This window comes from Pelecanus crispus, chromosome 5, assembly GCF_030463565.1.
Source record: "Pelecanus crispus isolate bPelCri1 chromosome 5, bPelCri1.pri, whole genome shotgun sequence".
Lineage (NCBI taxonomy): Eukaryota > Metazoa > Chordata > Aves > Pelecaniformes > Pelecanidae > Pelecanus > Pelecanus crispus.
In genome coordinates this window covers 81,919,492-81,945,529 of record NC_134647.1, presented here as the reverse complement: position 1 = coordinate 81,945,529, position 26,038 = coordinate 81,919,492, and the positions used below count along the sequence as shown (strand labels likewise).

General features: G+C 41.1%; 1 protein-coding gene across 1 annotated transcript in view; it reads right to left on the bottom strand.

The window, feature by feature from the left end:
* PALMD (palmdelphin) overlaps nucleotides 1-26,038 on the bottom strand; it is a 56,750-nt gene that overhangs the window by 22,246 nt on the left and 8,466 nt on the right. The window contains exons 2-3 of the mRNA XM_009490658.2: nucleotides 5,908-5,953; nucleotides 10-90 (exon numbers count right to left, since the gene is read on the bottom strand). Of these exons, the coding sequence (XP_009488933.2) occupies nucleotides 10-90; nucleotides 5,908-5,953 (127 nt within the window). The remainder of the gene's footprint in view (nucleotides 1-9; nucleotides 91-5,907; nucleotides 5,954-26,038) is intronic.

The following is a 26,038-nucleotide window of genomic DNA, read 5'->3' as shown; positions in this document are numbered from 1 at the left end:
TTTACTTACCTTTAAATGTTGGTGTTTCATTTTTTCCTCTTCCACTTTTAGACGTTTCTGTGTAATTTCTTCTTGCAGTTTTCTTTTGTCCTACAAATTAAGAGAACAATAAAACTCTATTTAGAGAAATTACTTGTTGCTAAAAAAATTGTTTTAAGTGTTGTTCAGTAGGGTGAAATCAATCCATACAAATAAAGCCTTATTTTAAAGCTTATGTGGTGCTCAGGCAGTGCATAATTCTTAGCAACAGCTCGTGTTCTATGCAGGTACAGTCTCCATTACTATTGCTCTGAAGTAAGTTGAAACATGTTAATGACCACGAAGCAGGGATGATGCAAATTAAAAATAATTTACTGTTGGGAAGGGCAGGGGAAGAAAACAGGAAGAAATAACGCTTGAGCACAATCGTACATGCAAAATGAGGTTAGCAATGGGTCCTGACCAAAATTCCTGAGGCAGCCCACACATCATTTAGGAGAGGGAAGAGTCTGCATGGTCTACACCGTGCAGCTGTGATACATCGCTAAATGAAATGGGCTGTTGCTGAACTTTAGAAGGAAAAACCTCAAGTAGTGCTGATCTATCTTAGTGCCACCTTCATCCTTTTTGCTACAGATTATAGAAAAAAGGAAATGGGTGAACAGTCTCTGGACGCTGGCCACACTTGAGGCTCTTGTGCCTTTGGATAGCTACTGTCACGTGGAGTATGCCTGTGGCTCCTCTACATGAGGCCAAACACTGATTTAGTGCTTTGAGCCCTCAGCAGCCAGTGCGAAAGAAATCATGCCCAAGGAAGCTAACTTTTACAGGCCGTATTAATAGGCTATTCTCTTGGTCAGCCTTAATGCTATAAAATCCTGTTGTTGGACGTGGCAACTTTTGCACTTGTTTCTTGGTACGTTTTAGGGCAGTAAATTAAATCATCTGTTGTCCTGTGCAGATGTCTTTGCTGACTGGAAGCTAACCCCCTTTCCTTTCAATTAGAAGAGATTACTGATAGGTTTTTGTCCTGGTTTCGGCTGGGATAGAGTTAATTTTCTTCCTAGTAGCAGGCACAGCGCTGTGGTTTGGATTTAGGAGGAGAAGAATGCTGATAACACGCTGATGTTTTTAGTTGTTGCTCAGTGCTGCTTGTGCCAGGCAAGGGCTTTTCAGCTTCCCATGCTCTGCCAGGGGCACAAGAAGCTGGGAGGGGGCACAGCCAGAAGAGTTGATCCCAACTGCCCCAAGGGCCATTCCATACCATATGGCGTCATGGGCAGTATGGAAACTGGGGGGGTTGGCCGGGGAGCAGCGATCGCTGCTCGGGAACTGGCTGGGCATCGGTCGGCGGGTGGTGAGCAATTGCATTGTGCAGCACTTGCTTTGGATATTATTATTGTTATTATCATTATTATATTGTTATTATTATCATTACTATTTTCCTTTATTTCAATTATTAGACTGTTCTTATCTCAGCCCAGGAGTGTTCCTCACTCTCACTCCTCCGATTCTCTCCCCCATCCCACCGGGGCAGGGCAGTGAGCGACGGCTGCGTGGTGCTGAGCTGCTGCCTGGGGCTGAACCACGACAGTCTTTTCACCAGTCTGTTTTCAGACAAGTACGGTTTAGGAAGGAGTTAAGTACTCTGCACAAACATAGGAAGAGACTTGCCCTTTCAGCTCACCTGAGGAACCAGCTGTGTGTGAGGAGTGTAGAAAGTCAGTAAGAAGGAAGTGCTGGGCATAAGGCTGGGAGTTGTTCTCCACTGTTTCCCTAGGATGTGGGATTTGGAAACAGGAAGAGCTGTAGTGTGCTTGGCTGAATCACTTCACTGTTAAGTGGAAATTAGAAATTAGCGGTGGGGCCACAGGCTATAGGGACACTTTGTTGAAGGATAGGAAGCAGAAGAAACCACCGAGCCTTGTGGAGATGGAGGGCAGGACGACAGGCTGCCCAAGCACAGCTGATCGTGCGCTGGGGCTTAGGAGGTGAATGAGTGCCCGTGATCTTTTCTCTCTCGCAGTCTGTGCAGTAGCCATCTATAAACACCAGCTGTACTTTACAATTTTTCCTTGATGGTGTTAGCCTGCCTCTTTAATACACAGAGCAGGTAGGGATCTTGCCTCAGGATACATGCTACTTTCATCTCTGTAGTGGTTTTGAGTTTTGTCAATGCTCTTTAATACAGTTATTGAAGCTACTGATTTGGGGTCACTACAATATGTAATTTTTCTGCAATGTCCCTTTTTAGAGGCTTTATCTAAGAGCTGCTATGCTGGATTTTACTCAGCCAGTCCTGATTTTGGAGACATAGCATCTGGTCTTTGACCTTCACACCTTTTCTTAATTAGGAAATATTCCTGATTTCCTTGTATAAATGGCCTTTAAATAACCTATCATTAGATGAGCAAAGTGTGACAAGAGTTTGTGTTCATAGATTGTTACAATTTTTGAGGAAACCACTTTTTCTCTTTACTAAAGTTCTGGATAAGATTCTTAGCCAGAGAATGAACTTTTACTTGGTTTATACTATTAAAAAATGTTCTAAGTCAACTTAAATATTCTTTTTATAGTAGTGGAGATGTGTACTAAGAGTTGGGGCAGTCTGAAATGACAGGTGGGACACAAAAATACCGTGCAGAAAGAAATCAGAGTGTAAAGGCACAAATAACTGCATTTCAAATTAACCGTGTAATAAGGAACCTATTAATTACTGAAACTTTTGCCTGTTTCTCTTGTTAGAGGTCTATGTTTCTTTTGCATACCATATTTTTTCTCTAAAAGTTTTCTACTTGTATCCTTTGGTGTTCTAGCATGTTTTAATTTCACTGGCTGGTAATAAACATCCATTATACAATTATCCAGATTAAATAGGTTGAAATAGATTGTCTTTTACATATCTAGTCAAAGAAAGCTGAAAGTCTAATGCCAGCAGCTAAATTCAAGGAAGGTGTATGAGGAACCTTTTTGAACCTTGTGTTGCCAGAATAATTTTTAAAACCTGTTAGGACACTTCCTACAGTGCATTCTGCTGTGCTTTGTCTGCAAATCACGTCTTGCTGTACGAGATTTGACTCTACATGTAATGGAATAAATGTTTATTCCTAGATAGCTAAGAGATCCATGCTTCTACTAAACTTCATACGTTACCCCTGTAGATAACCACGTTGCTGGCAAAAGTCCTCTAATCCTCTCTTACTGTGCTCTCGTTAACGTGGGCAAGGTTTGCTTTTTCTGAAAGAGCACCTTCATCCCTTCCTCTCTGTTGTGCATCAGCGCAAGGTGAGACTTGAGCCTTGGTCCTAATTTTCACTCCTACCGAAACTTGTAGGAATCTTTCCTGACTTTTGAGCATAGAAAAGAATCATATTCTAAACTGGATCTATCTGAAAGGAAGGGAAACATGTCTACAGAGCAGTGTCTTGCTGGGTATCTTGGGTGCCACATCCATTAGTTCGTGTCAGTGTTCCACAGTGGTGCCAATGTTGGTCTGCTTGGTCCCATGGCAGATGCCACGTGCTGTCAAGGCCAATGGAGCTGCTAATGTTTTAGCTGATATGGTTTTGTTTTCATATAATTTTCCGGAGGTAATGCTTGGTTATTGAGGGGTCTTATCTAGAGGTATGGACACTTTAGTCTGATGGCATGAGACTGCAGAAATGTCATCATTCAAATCTTTAACCATAATTCACATCTTCTACAATTTTTGTTTTCCCATAGAATGGAGGATTTGATGAGAAAGGATTAAGCCTAAGGTTCCTCTTTGACTGTTTTGTCTCAACATGTTTGCCACAGCAAACGCTGAAGCTTTTGTATTTTTAGATACGACAGTCTAACAAAATGGATGCATTTTATTTTTCCCTTGTTATATTCTATATACGCCAGCAGCAGGTGGAAGCTATATAACAGGGAAAAACAGTTCCTTTTCAGAGCCATGGGAGCATAGAAGTCTTAAAATAATAATAATAATGACAGTGTTTTCCTTTTTGCTTTGCTACATAGAGAAGATATGAAAAAGAATTTGAAAACCCCTCATGGCTCTGTGAGAGGCAGATGCTGTAAAGGAGCCAGGCATTTAATGACAGAAACCAATGAGGTTTTAGTGGAAGCGTAGTTGTTTACTGCTCTGAGTACCTGGGTGCCCCTTGCTATCCTCTCTTAGATTCTTTCCAACGTACGTCTTGTAGGTAGCACTGGAAATTGCCAGATACGTTGCTTGGGACAAACCTTCCCAGAGCCACTGAGTAACTGGCAGTTCTAATTGTAACGTATGGTTTTCTTAGACAACTTGTAGTGCAGATCCTTAAACCTGATGATAAATTCACTGTAGGTAGGCTCCTTCATTTCTGCAGTGGGTTATAACAAATACACTGAGTGTTTCAATTAAATGCTCTCAACTGATGAAAGTAGAGAGCATAGTTCCTTTATGCAGCAAGTGTAATAAATGAAGTCATGGCTAGAACCCAAATATGACTTCCTATTTCCTGTAATGCAAGACACTGGAAGCTGTCGCAGTTTCTTATAAAAATACTTCTCCGGTATTTGTCTGGAGGCGAAGATGCAGCCAGAGGACCCTAACCCCGGCACGTTCGTCGGGGTCCTCCCCAGGCAAGCGTGCTGCCCCATTCCTCCTGCCAGACACCGGGAAGCATAAACCATTGCAAGGCCCGGGCTTCTCTGGAGCGCCAAAACATTTCTTATCTTTTGAGCCCATACGCTAGAGACAAAGTCCAGGTTATGAGTCTGGTTCAAACACCATTACAGTTAAACAAAGAAACGTACTCTAAACCCTCTAAAACATTTCAATTTGCCTCATTGTGGGCTTGAGTCAGGTCTCAAGTAAAGACGATAAATGGGCCTGTTGGCTTGTATCAGGTGTCATAATTAAAACCCAACCAAATGAAAACCCAACCTATTCAACCTCTGTAGATTTCCTGTTACGCCTTCTCACATGTATTTTGGTGCCAATAAGGTATTTTTTAACTCTGCCCACCATTTATTCAGCCAGTAGTGTTTGTTTCACAACTAATCTATCATGCTAAGAGTGTGAAAAATACCTTTTTGTTCCCATTATTTGTTTTTAAAGATTGCCTGTGACAGTGAGTGATCCTTCTGCAGTTTTCCTTTCATCCCAAAGGGCCAAATTTTGTTTCGGTTTAATTCTTTTGTAACTGAATAGGTTTCAGTGGAGATCAAATCAGAGGAGAATTTGGATTCAGCCATTTTTGTTACATCAGGTTATATTCCTTTTAAAAAATAACTCAGTAGTTCCTTTAAAACACTAAATCTTTTGAATCAGATTTCCCTTTAGAAGAGAAACTGAAAATGTTTTCTAATGTCTTCAGCATAAACTTCACGGAGCCCTTTTTTTTTTTTTTTCCTCTTCTCTGAAAACCGACAGGTAGGAATTTGCTTAATCCAAGCTTCTCCTCTTTTACTTTTTAGACAGCAATATTGGCAATAGATCATCAATAATTCAGGAACTGTATTTAATTCCACAGTGCAAACCCAAAAATCTTTCATCTCTCAGTTTTGTTGTGAAATGGGAAAATTGATTTATTCTGGAATTCTCTAGCTGCCTTTTGACCTGCTGTCCTTCAGGCAAACATTCAGTTGTGATGATAGTAATATGTATTTTAGACTGTCCAGTAGTGATTTGCACACATACTTTCACTGCTTTGAATCTAATTAGAAAGTGCAATACAACCCATAATAAAGTCAGTACAGGCAACTTTGCTGTCTTAAAGCAAGAGCTTATAAGCCAGAATTAAAAAGTAAGAATTTCAAGCAGACGTAAGTGTCTCTCTTTCTCTGTCCTGGGATAAATCATTCTTCAGAAAATGCACGGTAGCTCATAACACAATACTACTTCTAAGCCTTTTTTTTTTTTTTTTTAAATAGCGAGTTATAACTATAAGCACTTACTGTTATGGCCTGGAATCTTTCTTTCAGCAATTCGGCTTCCTCCATTCTAGAAATCAAAAACAGACAAGTGGTGAAGGAAAATGGAATGAGACCATAAGCAAAAAGCCTCCTGGTGGAGCTACAAAAAAAGCTGAGCTGATATGATCCAATTCCGGAGCAGAAGGCGGCAGAATTTTTGACTTGTCAGGAGAGTCCCTGAACAGATGAGCAGATCAGTCCAGACAGACACATGTAATGAGGGTGTGTAGAGGAGGCAGACGTGGAGAGTGCTGGCATGAGTTGACTGACAAGTTGGAACAGTGGAGCACAAGCCCTTTTCCTTCAGAAGCTGCCAGCTCTTTGTTTTAATGTGCTCAGTTAGCGTGCCATTGCTTCTTTAACTGTTAAATGCCCAAACCAGAATCTTCCAGGACTGTGGTAGAAGTAAACTTTTATTACGTTCCTATTTCTCCTTCTTCCCTTTGTGTATGCTTCTGGGGATAAACAGATATTTTGAACTTGTTAAATATTCCTATTTCTTATGAAACTTATTTCACCTGTGTGTTTTAACCTGTTGTAATGTCAGCACTGCAGATGGCATGGGGTTTTTTGAGATGGCGGTTTTAATTTAGTTTCCTAAATTTTTAGAGAAGCTGTATTCATAGCTGCAAGAATGTTTTAGAATTGCTAACCTAAAGTAAAATAAACTTTAAGCGATCAGGTCTGTCTTTGAATGCAAGCGTTAATCTCTGCAATTACCGGTCAGCTATCTGGGACTCAGGGGGAGCTTTGTCTAAGTAAGGATTTCAGGATCATCATTTCAGTGTTACCAAGTTGAGTCTAAAATGCCAGTGGCTCTCACGCTGGATTTCCATTCAGCTGACTTGAAGGTTTTTTTTTTTTTTTTGCTGTGGACTTCTGCTGAAAACAGCATTATACTCCTTAAGGGATGGCGTACATTTTGACCTTTCCAATTACGAGTGGGAGTCAGCCTTCCAAAATCAGTCTAGGAAACTTGCAAAAGAAGTGGAACTGCCTCTATTAAAATCCAGTTCCAGGGAAAAAAAAAAGCGGAACTGCCTCTATTAAAATCCAGTTGTGGAAAAAATTCTAATCAAGACAAAGGTGAATTCAAACAGCATAAAGATGTAATGTGAATCTGGAATCCCTTTGTTACCCTCAGTATCATGTAACTTAAGTCTTTGTAAGGACACGGGCAGGAGAGTCGGTCAGCATGCTTGGCTTTTTTCCTGCTAATTCACCGAGCTGACTAAACTCAGCAGGATTTGGTGAGGGGCTTTACTTGACATGTCAGTACAGTGACCTGAATCTCGGTGGCAAATCAGGCTCATTGCTAGCAAACTCTGAGATCTTACAGAATTGAACACTTGGTGGTGAAGTTACATCCTCATAATTCAATAGGAATAGATATTTAATTTCAGTTTCCACCTTCCTAGTATGTCATCACTCATCCACATACGCAAGCAGACTATCGCCCTCCACACTGGGATTAAGGATGCATTAATGCTTTGTTTATACTGTGATCCACCCTGAGGTTTTGTTCAAACTTGCAAAGACCCCATGTTTTATTCCGCAGTGAAGGTTTGGTTTTTTGTTGGGTTTTTTTTTTTTTTAATATTAATATATGCCTCATATGGTCAGCACCTGAAATTAAAAAAAATTACCACATAAAAGCAAATGTGAACTTCAAAGGCAAGTGTACTGAGGTATATCAAGAGACAGATTACATGGGAATTTAAATGCGTTCAGTTTATGGATTTGAGAATAAGTTCAACCACTGAATTATATTCTTGCTGCAGAAGCCAATAGAGAGACAGTGTTTCTGTTTAATCTTTCATAAGTTATATAGCCTGCCTTATTATACTTTGAAAAAAACCCCCAAACTTATTTCATCTTTGTCTTCTGCGAAGTTAATCTTAAAATTTAAGTGCATATGTGGACTCAAAATGTTTGAAAATATTTAAAGCAGCAAATGATTACATCAGAAATAAGGAAGTCTGTTCTGGGCCGGAATCTGTACTCCGATATAAATGGGATTCCATTCTCAATGGGTGGAGAAATGAGATCAGTATTTCAAGTCCAATTAGAATCAATGGGATTGCGTTGCTTTGAATTTTTATGGTCTAAAATATTTTGCTAACTTCATACTCCAAAATTATTTAAATGATTTTAAAAACCTTACTTGTGGATGTTACATATTTATGGACCAGAGAAGTATTTAACATGTCTTTCCCTAATGTAAACCCCCATATTTTGAAGTAACCTGAAGATGGTTTCTAAAATGTTGCTTCCCTTTTTAAGTGACCATTATTAAGAAAGTATTTAAAGCCCACTTTAAACACTTCAAATTGTTTAAATCATATTTATCCCCTTGCTAGGCAGGATTTGTTGTTCAGTCAATAGGTTGTTTTCTAGTTGTCTTAATCCTATTCTAAATGGGATTTATGTGCAAGAGAAGAAATGGGCCAGCTGTCATTTTGTCTGCCCCTTAAGCCTGCTTCACCAATAGGAGTAGCCACGGTGTTGTAGGGCGATCACCCAATCTGAACAGCTGTGTTTTCAGTCCACGGGATTCTTGGAACAAGGTTTTTCAGAACTTGCCTGCCAGAAATATACCCAGAGGAAACCATCTACCTATTCTGCAAGTTTAAGCAAAAAAAAAAAAAAAAAAAAAAAAAAAAAAAAAAAAGGATAGCTTTTGGAAGAATAATGTGTTAGCCTGTGTTTCTATAACTGGCAACTGTATATATTTCTTTTGGTAGAACAGATTCTCTGAGCTATACAGAAAATGTTTGTTGTATCACATGATGAGTCATACAGGTTGGATTTTTTTTGGCTTCACTTCTTCCTTTGTTCATTTCAATTTTGCACTGGGTACCTAATGTAGGAGTAATAATGGGAATCTAAAGAACAAGGTGAAACAGTTGCATTAGGAAGTCTTAAAAAAAAAAAATGGGTGGGAATTTAGAAGAATGCAACATCCTGAACCAAAATCGAGAAGTAGGACCACAGAAGCACTTTCGCAGCTGGAAATGCAAGTTCTGTTGTCCATTTCTGGAGCAAAGTCAGAGTATTGGCATAGAGAAATCCTATCACCTCAGAACTGTAGCGGCTGTCCCTGGCCATGCTCTACAAAGAAAAGCATCCTCATTTCTACTCTTACTCATTGCACTGGGATTTCTTTTGAAACAAACCATTAACCTAAGGTAACACATGTACAGTGAGTTATAGATTATTGTAGTAGCAAACAATTGCTTCTAAGAAGACACACCTCATTAAAGCTAAGGAGCAAGAAGCTTTCACTTCTTGAAAAAGTGAGTTTGAAATGAATGGAGTTGATCAGATCGCTATCAGTTGAAAACAGAGCCTATACTTTCTGGAAAGAGTGGTTACCGAGGTCATGAATCACCATTTTGTTCATCTTAACTAGTCTGATTATTTTGCTTCACGATGAGCTGCCTTCTGTAGCTGTGTTTGAAACAGGAAAAGGGCGCTTTGGACTTGGTATCAAAGTGAATTTTATATTCTTACAGCGAGCGAATGTACTGCCACTATGCATCTGTCTGCATGTAGCCTTGAATCTCTGACAGCAGAGGAATGGAGAGGAGATAAATTTTATAGAAAGTCCCTCATTGAAAATCTCTACCCCAGCGTCCTGTCAATTGACCCGAAGGTCTGGTGTCTGGGATGCCTCAGCTGATTGAGAAATGGTCTCTTCTCCAGCTAGAACTGAGATTTTGCATTTTAAAGGTGAAAAATAAACCAACAAGAAATAGAAATTTGAAGACCTAAAAGCTTTTGTTTATTCCAGATGAAATGCATACAAATAGACAACTCAAGCCTTTGGGCAGTTGCTCCCAAAACACTTTTTTTTTTTTTTTTTCCCCAGAGAGACTTTCTCCTTATAGCTGTATGTTATTTCCCAAAAGAAACAAGGTTCATTTGTCTCACTCAAAGGTTGGTTCTGGAGGCCATTTCCACTGTTAGTCTGCAAAGTACTTCCAGCTGTTTCAGTCAACAGTGCATGAATGTTGCACAGTAAGCAGCAAACAGCTTTTGTCTAGGATGCATCCAGCTAAGGAACTCTTCTGGGGTTCATCATGCTGCTATTTTTTTTTTTTTTTTGGCTAAAAAGCTTAAGACAGTTACACTTCTCAGTGATGGAAAACTTAGCCATAAATAAAGGGCTTGAAGTCCAGGGAAAGAATACTAGCCAGAAGCAGCGTTCTCACATGAAATTTATTTTACTTTAACCTGATTTCCTTCATATTATAAATAACATAATTTCATGTATCCTTCAAGTCATAAATTCCAAGCTAAACTGGAAGGTGTTTCATGAAAAATGTGTGTGGTGTTAACAGGGAAAAAAGCTTTAAAGTGAGGATAACCTAGGGAGACAAAGTTAAGAACTATCCCCAGAATATAATTTTATATACATGAGTATGTGTATATATGCAAATGTATATTTTTATACACATATAAAGATTATTAGTTATTAGTAAAGATGTTAGGTATCTCTGTGGGTACTTGTACACATTTAAATATTGCATCTAGGGGTATGTATAACTACCAGACTATGTGTGTGTGGCATCGTCTACGGGAGACTTTCTCATTGCTTGTTTTCCTTCTGTGGCCCGTACATCTATAGCTTTCTAGCCTCTCAGTTTCTGCTGGTCACTAAATCTTTAATCTAATGACCTGCTTAGCATGTGGGATTGCCTGACCCTTATCAGGTGAATATAATTTAAGATGCTTTCTTTTATACTTTAGTCAGAGTCCAGATTATGTTAGTATGCTTAAAGTTATGTGATAAATGGCGGGGGGAGCCTCATGTCCCTCCATCAAATTATACAATATTAGAAATTATAACAAAAAGTGTACATTTTTAGGATCTTAGAGGAAGTTCATAACAAACCTCTACCAGCTCTCAGGAGGGATTAAAATTTTGCCTTGAAGGCCAATTTGGGCGAAGTAATTCCCTACTAGATAGGTCTTTTAATATAACTAATTTCTTGGGTCCTCTCACTGAGGCAAAACAATATCCGAGTATCTCAGTTTTGTACAGTTTTACGAAGCTAAATTCTACCTTCTTTACTTGTTTGAGTAGACACACACCCTGAATCTCTGGGAGGAAAAGCGTTGAACTATTCTGTTTGTGTTGGTACAACTCCCTTCCTGTTGCTATTCATAACTATGAATATATTAAGTCTTTAAAAATCAAACTAAAGAAACAGCTGTTGGTCATTGCCTTCAATTGCTTTTAAAACATCGGTTATTTTAATCATATTTTATAATAAATCTGCTTGTCAGATATCTTTTGATATTATAGAGAAGTTTCAGAATGCAGCACAGGCTCCGCCGTCTCCTCCGTGGTAGGTATGTGTTATACGCACGGTGGAGCCTGGCTGTAAATGCTATTGTGCTAAATACAGATCATCTCGCCCCTATTTTCTAAAATTACACAGTGAACTTTGTCGAAGTCTATTCATTATTTTTTAATCAGTTAAACATGTTTTTTTGTAGCCTCTTTCATGTTCCCAGACACTTGTCAATTCTTGGCCTCATGTATTTTGGAAATGTTTTGATGAAACTCCTAACGTGGGAGGCTTTCCAAAGCAGCTTTAACAAACTCTGTTGTCTCTCATTTAAAAATCACACTTCAGTGAATAGTTTAAGTGTAATTACTGTGGTGATATTAAATGTGAGATTCTTAACAGAATGTGTTCAGGTGCCTAGATAAGCAATAGGATTGTGTTTGGGTTTTTTTTTTTTTTTTTTTAAATTGTAAACTGAAGTAAATAAAACCACAAAGAGTCTGAAATACTCAGGATCAGAGCCTCAAACATGTTGTGGAATGCATCGCTTGCAACCCAGCATTTTCCGACTGCTGTAGATACACACTTCTAAGAATAGTGCAGAGTTTTAAATCCTACCCAGCCAACTGTGTGGGGAATTTTTAGCAGGGCTCTGAGAACCAGCTTTAGATATTGTGTAGTTTGGTTGTGTTTCATTAAACGAAACAAATACCACATTAACCAGGGCCAAATCCTGAGGAAAGTAACAAAACCCACATGGGTGCCATGCTGTCCATAGCAAGGTAAACTGCATGACGTGTTCTTCTGATTTTTGTTTTCTGATGCTCTCGGAGAACACCAAGAGAACAATGGTGGGGTTTGGGTCTAATAGGCCTCAGCAGGATTGCAGAGCAAAATTAGGGCCTTGCAGACATATTTTTGTGAACGCTTAGTGCCAGGTGTGGTTTCTCTGAGTACTGGGGCTGCTTGTGGAAGCCTTGAAAGTATAGATGGTTTGGTCTAGAAGACAGAGCTGAAGCAGGAATTCCTGAGGAGAAAATCTTTCCTCTGCAGCCGGAGCTGGGGAGCGGGGCGGTGCAGAAGAGGCAGGGACAAGGCTGGAGGCGGTGAAGCCATTCAGCCAGTTGCCCTAATGGTCAGCCTCTTGTTTGCAGGCTGAGGAATGAAGGCTGTGTAGGTTGCATCAGTTGATTCCCATCTCCCGAGGCGTGGGCAGAGCGCTCGCCCTCCTCCCCTGGGAAGCTGCCGAACGAGCCCGTGCCTGTAGCCAGGTCTACCCCGAGCCAGGTCTACCCTGAGCGCTGGGGCTTGGGTGCTCTGTGAGGTGGGACCGACCTTATCTGATAGCCCTCAGCAGAGCAAAGACGGATTGCCGCTTTCTCCGCCCACACTTCCAGCCACATTTTCCAGCCACTTTCCTTCCTCTGACTACTCTGTGAAACAACTGAATTTGCTAATCTGTCAGGAAAGTAATGAAAAAAGAAACAACCCCAAACCTCAACCCCCAAATCCGTGAGTGCCTGCTATGCCAGTGAGCTGAACAGGCTCAGTGGGAGACGAGAGGAGCGGTGGCATTAGGGAGTAAGAAGGAATCATAGAATCACAGAATGCTCTGGGTGGGAAGGGACCCTTAGAGCCCACCCAGCCCAGCCCCTGCAGTGCCAGGGACAGCTTTAACCAGCCCAGGGTGCTCAGAGCCCCGTCCAACCTGGCCTGGGATGTTCCCAGGGATGGGGCCTCCACCGCCTCTCTGGGCAACCTGGGCCACTGCCTCACCACCCTCAGCGTGAAACATTTCTTCCTTATACCCAGTCTAAATCTGTTCTTCTTTAGTTTAAACCCATCGCTCCTTGTCCTGTCACCACAGGCCTTGCTAAAAGCTTGCCCCCCCCTTCCTGCAGCCCCTCTCAGCACTGCCAGGCCGCACTCAGGCCTCCCCGCAGCCCCCTCCTCTCCAGGCTGAGCACCCCCAGCCCCCCCAGCCTGGCCCCGCAGCAGAGGGGCTCCGGCCCTCGGGGCATTTCTGTGGCCTCCCCTGGCCCCGCTCCAGCAGCTCCGTGTCCTTCCTGTGCTGAGGAATGGGGTTCTGGCTGGGAGATGAGCAGCGAGAGAAGATGGAGGAAATGCGACTCTCCGGCAGTGAGCTGCTGAGGAGCGCCTCCATCTTGCAGGCCTCGGGCTTGCCTTGCCACAGCGGTCCAGGGACCACGAGAGACCTTATACTGACGTGTATAATAAGCATATATGCTTAGCTATTTTTCTGAAACTTGAAACTGCTGTGAAAACACAATGACTTCAGACTCTGGCAATCCTTCCTGTGCTTCCAGATACTCGGTATCCTGCGGTGTGGGTGGGCAGAAAATATCCCACATACAATTTGTTTTGCGTAAGCCTTTCCAAGTATTAGTGGGAAAAAAAAAAACCGTGATAAGATTATGCAAAACTTTATTGTTAGCAAGGCTGATAAGAATATTTATGGCAGGTGAGTCTTGTTGCAAATACAGGCCTGTTTTCTTCCGTGAAGACGACCTATTTTTTTTGCTGAGGAGTTTGTTACTTGGAAGCAGTGGCTGGGAAAAACTCTTGTCAGTCATTCGAACTGTTGACTTCAGCTGTCCCCTGTTCGTTTGCAGTGCTGGGTAGGTCATCTGAATAACACGGGGACCCTGACCGAACGGCTGCCGCCGGCTGCGTGGAGCGCCAAGCGATGCGGCGCAAGCAGCTGAAGCTGAATAGTCATCCGGATGCCTGCGGGTGTATGTCACCGACTTCTGTTTTTCAACAGATTGAAGTATTTCACTTCTGCTTTTCATAGCGCTGTGTATTTACTTAACCCCTTACCTTAGAGTGGTGATTATTAACTGGGAGCAAAAAAACCTGGTCTAATATGGTTTCCTTGATTGTTCTTGTAAGATTTGTTTTGATTGTCAGGATTTCAGACCTGCTTCATAGCTACATTTTTTTACCAGAAAGGTAATATTATCTTCCTTCTTTTCACCTGAATCTGAAGCGGGTCCTCTGAGTGATATGATATTGCTTGGTATTCACTTAGGGTGAAATTACATGAGAAGTCTGAACTGATATAATGGCTGTGTGGTGCCCAGAAGAGGCATCCTGCTTCTCTCTCTCTCAGTTTTGGACACGTATTCCCACAGCTTCCTTGGCTGGCTGCTCACTGAATCCGCTCGCTAAGCTGGCAGGGAGCGAACCAAGCAAAAAGGTGGCTGTGGTGAGCTAGCGAGTCACGTCATTGCCCAGAGAAGTCGGATGGGTGCCCAGGAGTGGTAAAGGACGAGGGCGGAAGGTGGAACTGGGGGCTACTGGAAAATGCAAAGGAGGGGGAAAGAGCACGGGAAGAGGAGGGAGGAGCAGGAAGAAAGGGAAGTGGTGGTAAGCTGTTAGGTAAACGAAGCTGTTAAACATAAATTTGCCTTTACAGACTATTTAACACAACGTGGGGAAGGCTTTTTTTTCCTCTTTCCCCCTGCCTCCCCCTTCCCCCTGAAGGCTGAATAGGCCTTTCAAACACTGCTGGCAGATCAAAGGTTAATATTTTATTACTATCCATGAATAATGCAAAAAATAATCTGGCTGAAAATTGTATGAAAGAATATTTTGGGGAATATAAAAACTCTTTTCTTGTCATATCTTCTCAGCTGTGAACAAGTTCTTTACCCAGTGACATCAGGAAAGCCAAGCTAATCTGCAGCTCATGGGGTACTACTTAAGTAGATGTAATTTCTGAAAAGTGTCTTTGCAAATTTCTCTTCAGCCTCATGAGCAGGACCTTTGGTTGGTTGGGACATCCATTATAGTCTTTGTATAGATTTCTCACTGTCCAAACGCACCTGGAGACTGATGGCCTGCGAAGGCTGGAGTTGGATACTATTTTAATCATCTATTTTAGCAAAACATTTTTACATCTGAAAGTAACACCACTGCATTAACCTGTAGGTGAAATGACTTTTTTAAGAGGGTTTTGATGCATAGTGTTGATCTGGAAAAGGGGCTTGTCAGGTAATTTCTTATTTCACAAAGTATTATAATAGCTTCCTGTAAAGGGGATCTAGCTGTATTGTCAGACTGAGAGCCAATGGAGTTAGTTGGGGTTTGCATTAGAAACTTAATCCACATTTCTTGCTTGTAATCATCACTGGATTGGACACAATTAATTTTGGTGTTTGAAGGAAAAATCAAGAACACTCCAGCAATTTTAGTTAACTGCTGTCATCCTTTAACTGAGTTGGTCTGTTCTCTTACTTATTTTGGCTAATGCAGCTCAGGATTGTAATAAAAAATTGTCATTATCTCGTGGCTGCTCACCACTTGTATGGCAAGTTTTATATTCTCAGTTTCCAGTGGACTGTCAGCAACGGGAGAAGAACCAAGGAATGAGTAGCACACAGAGTAATCTGTCCTTTCGCTGGAGGAACACCACATGTCAGTGTAAGTGTCAACAGCTTTTCACACAGTCTACACTTCAAACACCAGTGAGAAGTTAATAATTAATTTATTTATACATGTATATTTTTTTTCTGCTGCGATACAAGAATGTTCTTTATGTAAATACCCTTTCTCCAATTGTATGAAGTATATGTTCACGTTAACACTTGATTCTCTTAGGGGACAGCCACTTATATAAGTATTGCTTGGAATTTATACCATAAATCTCATTAACTGTTGCATTGATTTATTGTTGAGTTGTTTAATGTTATAGCTCAGAAACTGAAGAGCTGAAGTTAGATCAAACAACTTCAATAACATCAATTTGGACCTCGAGCTAGCAGAGGAAGGCACTTTTGGGGACCCAGTGATCTATCTGAAGGAAATGTCGGCTTAAACACAGCTGTGAGGGATCTTAGCTCTCTTCAGTCCTAAGAAATGTCCTACAGCAAGGTCCTATTATTCTGAACTGATTCTTTTTACCAGTGTGGAATTTATTTCATGGTTGACACAGTTTCATTTCATATGTGCTGCTCATATCTAAAGAACTTCATGCCTTTTAATCATATAGGCATATTTCTTATATTATCCCCTAGCCCCTCATTAATTTCATAATTCTGTAAATATCTCAATTAAAAATACTGACAGGCTGTGATTTCAGGTTCCTATTTTGAATACTGGTTGTAGCATAGTAGATTAAATAAGTTAAAAATGAATTTGCATTTTTTAAGAGTACCCCATCACCACCACAAATTGAACAACTTCTGCAATTAAGAGATGTCTTGAGGGTTACCTGTTCTTAACAGAGGCAGAAAATGGCTTTTGTAGCAAGCATTTGGCTTCAGAGAACTTCAGAAACATCTCCTTATTGGGAGAGCTAATTGCTGGCTTTCTGAAGCTAGGTTAAAACAATTTTTTAAGATAGGTGCATGAATTCTAGAGAAATGCAATATAGATCAGAAAAGGAGCAATTTCTACACATCGTGACCACAATTCTTAGCTACGTTTAGCTTAGTTTGTCTACGTTCAGATAGTGACATTGGGACCCGTCCTGAAAAATAGGTGAAGGTGTGTGTCGGGGATTTTCAGAGCTGTGTGAGTGTCCCGTGCTTGTGCTAACTGGGTTGTCTGGAGCTGAGCTAACGCTGCCAGTTGTGTGCTACCGTATGCAAATTAGCAATTAGAACTGCCGATGCAGGTACTGGAATGAGTTTGTTCAGCGGCTCCTGCTAGGGGGTTAAAACCAACTCTTCTTCTAAGCCCTCATTCCTTTAACTGCAGCCTTTTGTCTTAATTGCCTTATCATTATGACAGCTTCAGCAAAACTGACGGCAACACCTGAGCTGCCGGCTGGCGCTTTCTCCAAACTGATAGCGTCTGCTTTCCAAAAAGCCTTGTGCGAGCCTCAGCCTCTTCCACCTCCTCCTCCCACTTCTGCTAGACATTATCCTAATCCTCAGCCTTTCTCCTCTCCTATATTAATCATATAAAGCCCGAGCAAATCTGTCTACCTCTGTCGGTGTTTGGTGAGGAAGGTCCTGTTCTCCAGGGTGACAGCTCTCAGCGTGCACAGTCTGCACCAACAGGCTGCAGTCAAAACTGACTGCAGTTTGAATCCCCCAGTTTAAGCAGTTATGAAACCCTCAGAGCAGTTTTACGTGCTGATAGGACATTCTGAAAATATTCCTTACATACCAGTCCCTTAGGTTGTGTTATGTATAATGCTTATGGTGTAGGACTGTCTTTGAGTGAGTGGAATTAAATGCCAGTTTTGAAAACAACATGAGTAATACAATAGATCTATAGGACAGACTTTGAAAGATCATGAGCATGACTGAAGCAATCAGGATTTTATTCTGGTTACACAGAGCTTTCAAAGAGAAATGTGAATCAACAAAACATCTTGACTCTTGATTCTTCTTGTTTCTTTTCTGGAAAATTACTTTAAATTCTCTAATTAACCTTTCCTTGGAAGTACTGATTCACTTGTGATTTTCTAATTCCTGAAGATAAAAGCTATCTGTAGTACAGCTTGTCAAAAACATTTGGTACGAAAGGCGAATATACTAGAGACTGCCACAAATCCTCCTCTGCTAAATCAATGCTTTTGGATCCTCTTCCTATTCTGTTTTTCCCCCCCATATATTTCTAGCTGCATGCTGTGAACGAATCTGACAATTATTCAACCCTACAATCTATTATCCTAGATGAGCATCTTAGTTGTATTTGTTAATCTAGTTTTGCCTTTAATTTACTTACTTGATCTTTTGAGTGATTAGCCAACAAGCTTTGGTCTGATTTACAAGAACATTCCTAGCTGGTGAGACAATGACTAATCTCTCTAATTCACACTTACCTCTAGTATCTAGATACCCTTGGTTTCAGACATGAAAGTGGGATAAGAATTATTTTAATTCTTTGGTTTGTACATCTTTGATTATCCAATTATTATGTCATTTAAGCATTCTAAATAATTGGATCCTCCTGAGTAATGAAAAGGTTTACCACAATTCATGAACAAGGTGCCATCTTGTTCCATGTAGATGTGGGATGATTAATAAACGGTTTGAGATCTGTCACGCATTGTCGTTTATCTGTAGGCTAAATAAGTAATCTGCCTGGGTTAATCTCAGCACGTTAGAATTTTACAGAGTCTCTGATGGCATCTGCCTCCAATCTGCTTAATTACAAAACAGTTAGATTTGCCTAATCAGGCTTTTGGTTTTTTTCCTTTCAAACTCTGGTTTGCAAGGCTGATATCAATAGCAAGGCATTATGAAGGAATAGATGAAGATCTCTCTGTTCCTTTGGGCTTCTGCATATCGTGAGAATTCTTCATTAGCAGCGTTTCATATTTTGTCTCTGACAATAATGCCTGCACGTGGCACATAGACATTTGCAGTGGCCCTCTGCGATTCAGAAATGACAAACCGCTCCCTATGTGTTTTGTAGTTCTAAGAAAGTGAATCTTATTTTTTTTCCTTAAGGCTCACATGTATGAGAGACATAATGTAAATGACAGTACCGGTTTACGATTATTATAATTCAAAACCAGTACTGCTTAGAGCTAAAACAACAGTACAGTATTCACTGTGGTTGAGATTTTGATGTGCGGTTGTGCAGTAGGAAGACTACGCTTGTTAAATCAAACTGCAAGTGGCCTTTTGTACTCTTCAGTGTTTTGATCTGTGGCACTTGTCCACAAAACAGAAACCGATTGAAAGCAACTGAACGTAAACCCATCTGATTCAACTGGTGATGGCTTACCGTGAGGTATCTTGATCAGACAATTCTTGCTTGAGGGTTAATATATTGGCTGGGAAAATAATGTAATCATATCAACTTCTTCTTTGTTCCTTTAAGCAAGAATAAAAAATGCTGGCAACTTACAACTTATCCTCATTGCCATAGAAAAACTCCTTGCAAGAGAAACTTGTGGTATAGAAGTAGAGAAGAAATCGGCAACATTTTGAAGAAGAGCTGAATGAACACCAAAATTAGTTTTTTGTGTTTTTTCTGCCCCCTCAACACCATGAGGAATCAGAATTAGTGCTCATAGGTCTGCATTAAATGAAAACCAAGTAATGCTACACAGTCAAGAGACAGTTTATACATCTACCACATCATATTAAAGTTTGTCAGAGTTTCTAGGGACTTCTAACAAACTATGTTACTTTCCAACTGAACTGCTGTGATATTTGGAGGCAGTAATAGCTGCTTTCACAAAACCTTAAAGCCTTGGCCGCGGTTTCTCTCCTTTGCAGATGTCATCCTCTCTTGAATGGAGAGGAATAATTTTTTCTTAACCATTCTTTAGTGCAATAAGTAGAAGTGTAGTCTTCAACAAAAGTTATTGATTTATTCTGTAGCATATACCGCAGTTTAAAACTCCTGAGAGAAATGTGCATTGCTATTAAAAGAGGTAGATAGCATGACCCAGATAATTTTTGGCTTGTCAGTCTAACATCATCAGTTCCAGGCAGAGTGTTGGGTAGGCTGACAGAAGATCTAATAATGCATTAAAGGAAAGTGATGTAGTGAATACCAATACATGAGAAATAAATTCTGTCACTCTAATTTGATGTTACTTCTGGGAAAGGTAATGGAGTAGATATATTCTTTTCATTGATACCTTCATTAGCAACCGAATTTACATAAAGCCAGCTCAAGAACACAGAGATTGTGGGAGCTAAAAAGTAAAGATGACTAAACATATGTTTAGGAAGGATGAAATTCCTCAGATTAAGGCACTGCCCTGAAACCTCATGATGCTGAGGAGATCTTGGGAGTCATGGTGGATAATCAGATGATTATTAACTCTGATAGCAAACCTGTAGCTAAAGTGCCTAATGTTCTAAAGAGATTTAAAGTTCCTCTGTATTTGGGAATGAGTGCAACTGTTGTGGGGAATAGATTGTCTAATTTTGCTGGCAATGTTTCAGGAGGGATGCTAAAACCTGACTGGAATGTTATGAGAAGAATGATAGGAGGATTTAATAGAAACTGTATTCTGCAAAAGGAGCTTAACTTACTAAAGAGACAGTTAAGTGGTTTTTCAGGAACACTTTGTAAGAAACAGACATTTGACAATAAAAGGCCTTTTACTTTAGCAAAATGATAATGAAATTCAGTGACTGGATGTTGAAAGTTGAAATTTCTGCATGCTAGAGGAGGTTTTTAACAGGGATATTAAGCAGTTAATGCAACAAGGTCTGAGTGCAGCCTCCATCGCTGCAGATTTAAAAATGCAGATTCCTTTGGCCTTATAATCAATGGACGATAATGCCAGGGGAGCGGCAAAAGCAACATGATGAAACCTGTGACAAAACCTGACAAATTTCTTAGCGTGCTCAGGAAAGTGACAAATTAGATGGTGCAAAAATGGCTTAACCAAGGGTCAGCCAAACTTGTTAGTACTGTTTTGGGCATTTACTGACATAAGAGTATCACAAATCCCTGACACAGGGCTGCTATTCCCTTTCCCAGCCATTCTGCCACCCCAGCCATCAGAAACCCTCTTTGCTCTTCCACAGTTTCTCTGGAGCTGTTTTCAGGTTGTGAGAACACCTAAGCTTTCCTTACGATCTCGGACAACACTTTCTAATTTTAATGAAACATTTCCATGTTTTTCTCTGAAGGTAAAGTTTCCTAGTGGTTGTCAGACACAAGTAAGAGTGCAGGTGGGAGTAAGACTCTTTCCTTAAACTAAATTTAATTAAGATTTATACCTAACCAATATGCTTATGGTCAACTCTTCATCTACCACTTTTGGTAATTAGTATTAGATGAATGAAGTCAAGTAAAATTATTGAAGGTATTTAGAAACAAAAGTCTTACTGAATAATTGAAAACACTGCTTATAGGACAATTTAAAAAGATTTCTTATCGATATTTTTTCAATTTTCTTCTGACTTTTCACATTACTGGAAGAAATTTTAAAAAAATCTAACACATCGGAATTCGCTATTTCTCACAGGTAGGCGGTGTTTTTGGCAGTTAGCTGTCAGTATTATAAAGGCATCTACAGTCCTACTGTACCAGTTACAGAACATATTTACAGAACATGTTTGTTGTGACAGTTGCTGAGTCCACTTGCTTGCACCTTCCTTTTGGGACTTTGTACATTTTAAGCTGTCTTTTATAATCCAGAACCAGTGATTTTTCAAATGTGGACTGGATTTGCCAGTTGTTTGGTGGTCTGAGTAATGAAATGTAAGTATAAGGACGGTGCCTCCTCACTGTCTTACCACGAGCCTAGATGAAGCGTGAATGAGTTTGTGTAAATCGGGAAAATCAGCCCTGCTCTGCTGTGTGTTTCCTGCTTCCCATCTGACAAATGGGGAGAACAGCACTTCCCTAGCTCACAGGGAAGGAGTGCCGTTGCTGAACATGGACTACTCCTTGCACAGCCATTTAGATGAGATCTGAATTCAGAATCTAGCTAAAAAGATGGTTGGTCATTTGGTAAAATAAACATTGGAAAAAAATCACTTTAAACAGCCTTTTTGACTTACAGATGTGCACGCAAAATAACAATTGCAACCAACCATAGCAATCATGGGATATTGCCAAAATTGTGCTACCAAAATGCAGGCCATTGCAGCCCAGAAGAGAACTGAAACAGGTCCTTGATTCCTGTCGAGAACCCTGGAAGCCATAAGCAAGTGCTCACCGTGAAGTACGAGCTGCCTCTGTTTCAAAGGGGGTCCCTGTTCTATTTTATTTCTGTTGCAAGAGGCGGCTGTGCCTTACTAGTCTCCATAACTTCATCTTTTAACAAATTATTTTGGATGGCGCAGACCCAGCAGCAGGCTAATATACTAGAGTCATCATTAGTGAATGTGATTTGCCCTTGAACGGTCTCCTATGCTAATCACTTTATGCTATTGCCATCCTTTTTCAGTAGCTGCATTTGCTACAATGCAACCTGCCCCTGTGGATTTGCCAAGGAAAGGTCCTTTCATGTGATGTAGTACCTCTCAAAAAATGTCTCTGTGTGGCTTGGCTGACTTCTCAATTCTTTGCATGCTGAGACGGTTTGAATATTGCAGGCTGGCTATCTTTGCAGAGGGCTGTAGTTCAGATCTCATCTTGCTGCCCTTTCTGAATCAGCAACCAGGCTGATGTTATGCATTAGCAGATGACAGCACTTGGTTTGGTGATGAGGGGTGGCATTTTTCACCCTGGGAGACTGGAGGCTGAGCCAGGGGTTGCCATCGAATTTCTCCCCAGTCACAGCTTGTGCAGAAGTCCCTGGCTGTTTTGATACGCAGCAGAAAATGCAGCCAGTAAGCAGGGCTTCTGGTAAATCCTGTGTCTCCTTGCATTCAGGTCAGCCTTAGGGGTCAGCCTGACCCTTAGGGGTCAGCCTGATGGCATGAAGACGAGCTACCTGGGAGGAACAGTGCTTCTCCCACTTGGCAGAAGCACCATCCCTGTTATAACTGCAGCAGTATCACTGCTTCAGTTTAACCTTTGTGACAAGGGCGTTTGCTGCAGCAGGCACAACTGCTCTTTACAACTGCATCGCTTGTGTGGCCGGCTCAGCGCACTGGGGCAGGTTTTCAGGAGGGCTCAATCGGCTCTTGCGACGCTTACAGGCAGTTTTCTGAAGAGCCAGGACAGTGAGCTCTGCCTCCATCAGCAGTGCGGGAAGTCTGTTTCTGTGTGCAGCAAACATCTATTTGTGCAAGGAGCGACTACAAGTTCTCTCGTTTTCAGAGGGGCTGTTTATTGGCTTTTGAAAGGAAAAATGTGACTTGTCAAAAACGGAGCTTCTAGTTGGTATTGAATTCCTTCTGCCTTGGTAAGTGGTAGTCAGTGGTGATAGATTATTGCATGGCGTATGTGCAGCACAACCCGCAATGTTAGGCAGAAAAGATGATAACACCTCTCTCTGGCTGCCCGCACATGTCAGGAGAGTGCATATCTATGAATGTAAAACCCACAAATCCAGGTATTCCTCTTGTGCACGTATCTCCGTAAATACCCCCTCCTCCATTCAGAGAACGGACCGCTGACAGCACCCAGCCTGTGCAGTCTTCCACAACGGGTGAAGCGTGTTGTGCTCCAGTCATACCGGGTGTTTTACAAACACTTGGGCAGGCGATGGTGCCAGCGGTGAGCTTATAAAGTAAGAAAATAAAAGTGGCCTTCATAAAAGGCTTGGCTTTGAATCTGTGATGCTTTGTAGGCACTGTTAGAGACCTTATCTATACTGGGCAAAGTGCGCTGTTAGAAAACACGTATTTTAATGTACTTTAACATAACATGATTCAGTGCTTACTGTGACCAAAGATCATGCAAAGCTAGCTGGACTTACGTAGCCTTCCACTCCCTTAACTTTAGCTGTAACTAGATAACCCATTTTTTAACTCAGCTGTCTGTATTATTCTAGACAATAGCCTGTTTTATGGTATTTATAGTATTGTTTTTTCTAATAATACCTTCCAGTTTGGGAAAGATACAGAACATTTCACTGCCTGAAAGGTTACAAACTTTAATGGAAAGGTAGGGCATAGTGGGTCATGTTCCTGGACACTCATGATATGCAAGTAAACTGATGTTTCTGGTGAGCAGTCATAGCGGATTGGCAGAAAAACACATCTGGTAGTGGGAGATTTCTCTGGGCTGTAGTACTGACAGTGAGTGAGATGAGGGGAGAATTAACCCCAGAAGGGGTATTTAAGACTAGAAAAAAAAAAAAAAAATTAGAAAACTATACAGGAAACCCACTACTTCCTTTTGAGTAGTTTGATTTCATTTTACTTTTGGTACTATTTCATGTCAATGACTAACTTACAGATGTGCCTTAGCACCTCTGGAAACATTCAAATAGATCATGCTTGAACTTCTGGAAGAGGTCTTCTTTATAAAGGTAACCTCAAGAACACATTAAACAGGGAAGACACCATGAGGATCAAAGATCGTGATGAACACTGGGAAAAAGTTAACTGATACATGAGAAAGTAAGTTGCTGAAGAAGCAGTATTCATGATCTATAGTTTGGTGTTTTGTCTGGCCATCAGCAGGTATATAATAACCAAGCTTGAAAGCTTTGATCAGCAGTTCAGCTCCCACGCTAGGAATGAGGCAGGGCTTGCTCAGCTGATACTTCATTCTGACAAATAAATTGAGTTGCAGGATGGACACAGAGCAGGAGGCGGTGTGGCATCAGTAAGAACAGTAACAGAGTAAACCTCTACCAACCACTGTCTGCAGGAGAGGAGCATGGAAAGGGTAACCGGCAGCATATCTAGTATTACTTGTTCAGCTGGAGCAAAGGAAGCACTTCCGAAAAAGGAAGCGCAGAAACTGGCCTTGCTCCAGGGATGAACCTGCTAGGGCTTGTAGGTGTCCGCTGTCTGTTGTGGGTGGGTAGATTCTATCTATACATGTTCCGTCAGATCCTGGCAGGGTCTGCGCTGGCTATGAAGAGGGCTGGGTTGTGTTCTGGCACGTAAATATGGGTTGAGACAGTAGCTTAAGTGTGGAAACAACACAATGACAGTCATCAGACTGCATGAAACTCGGTGAGAGCAGAAAGACACTGCTTGAGCTGGGATTTTAATGTAAGAGAGAGTTCGCCCTCTTCTGAAGTCCCAACATGGTAATGGTTCTTTCTGAGGGTATCAGCAATTCCCTCTGCATGTTTTTGTACTGGTTGACACTAATGTTGCCGAGGAGGTGTCCACAGGCGCTTGTATACCATGGCTCTGAGAGCCGTGAGTACTACCACACACTTGATAGTTATTGATTGTGATCCTTCCAGCCTGCAGCATAGGGAAATTAATACTAACAACTCGATGTGGCTAGGACTTCGTCATATGGAACCTGATCCTCAGTTTGTAGAGCCTGATCCTCTGTGTCTGTTCACCAGCTCAGATCTAGCCTAAGTCCCCCCAATCTGATGTGTAACCTTGACAGAGCTACTTCAGGTTTCTGTCAGCAATGCACAGAATCAGGCCTGCTCTTCCTGAGCTGCTCTGGGCACTGTCGACCAACACGAGGTTCCAAAGAGCTTTAGTCCCCCGAGTTACAGCACAGTTTGTTCCTGGGGGTGAGGTGGCGGGGGAATTAGCTTTAATTATTTGTAGAGATCAAATTTGTTGAAGAAGGTTCTGGCTGTGCAATGTAATTTCTTTATAGCACCTGCTGGGATATCGCAAGCTTGGGCTGAAGGAGGGGTTGGCCAAACAGCTTAGCATGTCATCTGCACCGAGGGAGCCGGCCAAAAGAACATCACTCTTGTAATGCTCAAAATTGACTGGAAAGCTAGAAGTAATTTTCAGTGGCACGCATAAGGTAGGCTCGTTCACAGACTCCTGGGGGTAGTTTTCTAAAATAACATTTCTTGTGGGTATTTTTCTGACGACACGCATACAATCCCTATCCCCCTATCATCGACTGTGTAAGGAAGATTGAATATCATTGTCTGTTTTTTTGATAGATGTTGTAGAGTTATGCTGGGCATAATAAACAACCTGGATCTATCCTCTACCTGGGAGTCCTTGAAAAGCTCTGTGTAGATGGGAAGTATCACTTCTTACTGCAATTCAATTCTCACCTCAGAGAAGGTCATTTCTGTGTACTCTGTGAAACTCTTGGAAAGAACGTGTTTATTTTGAAATAAAAATTCTTGAAATTCAACCAAAAAATCCCACTTAGGGGACAGACTGTGTCCATCTTTATGCTCAGTTTTGCATGGATCACAATGCATGTCCTAAAACAGCAGCCATACATTATTAGTTTAAGCATCCCTAAAATCTAATTCTTAAGTAATATGTTTGTAGATAGGTAGTTTAGTTTTTGTGTCACTGTGTAAAAGAACATCTTAAAATGTAAGGATTGATTAGAAAAATTTCTCGCCTCAT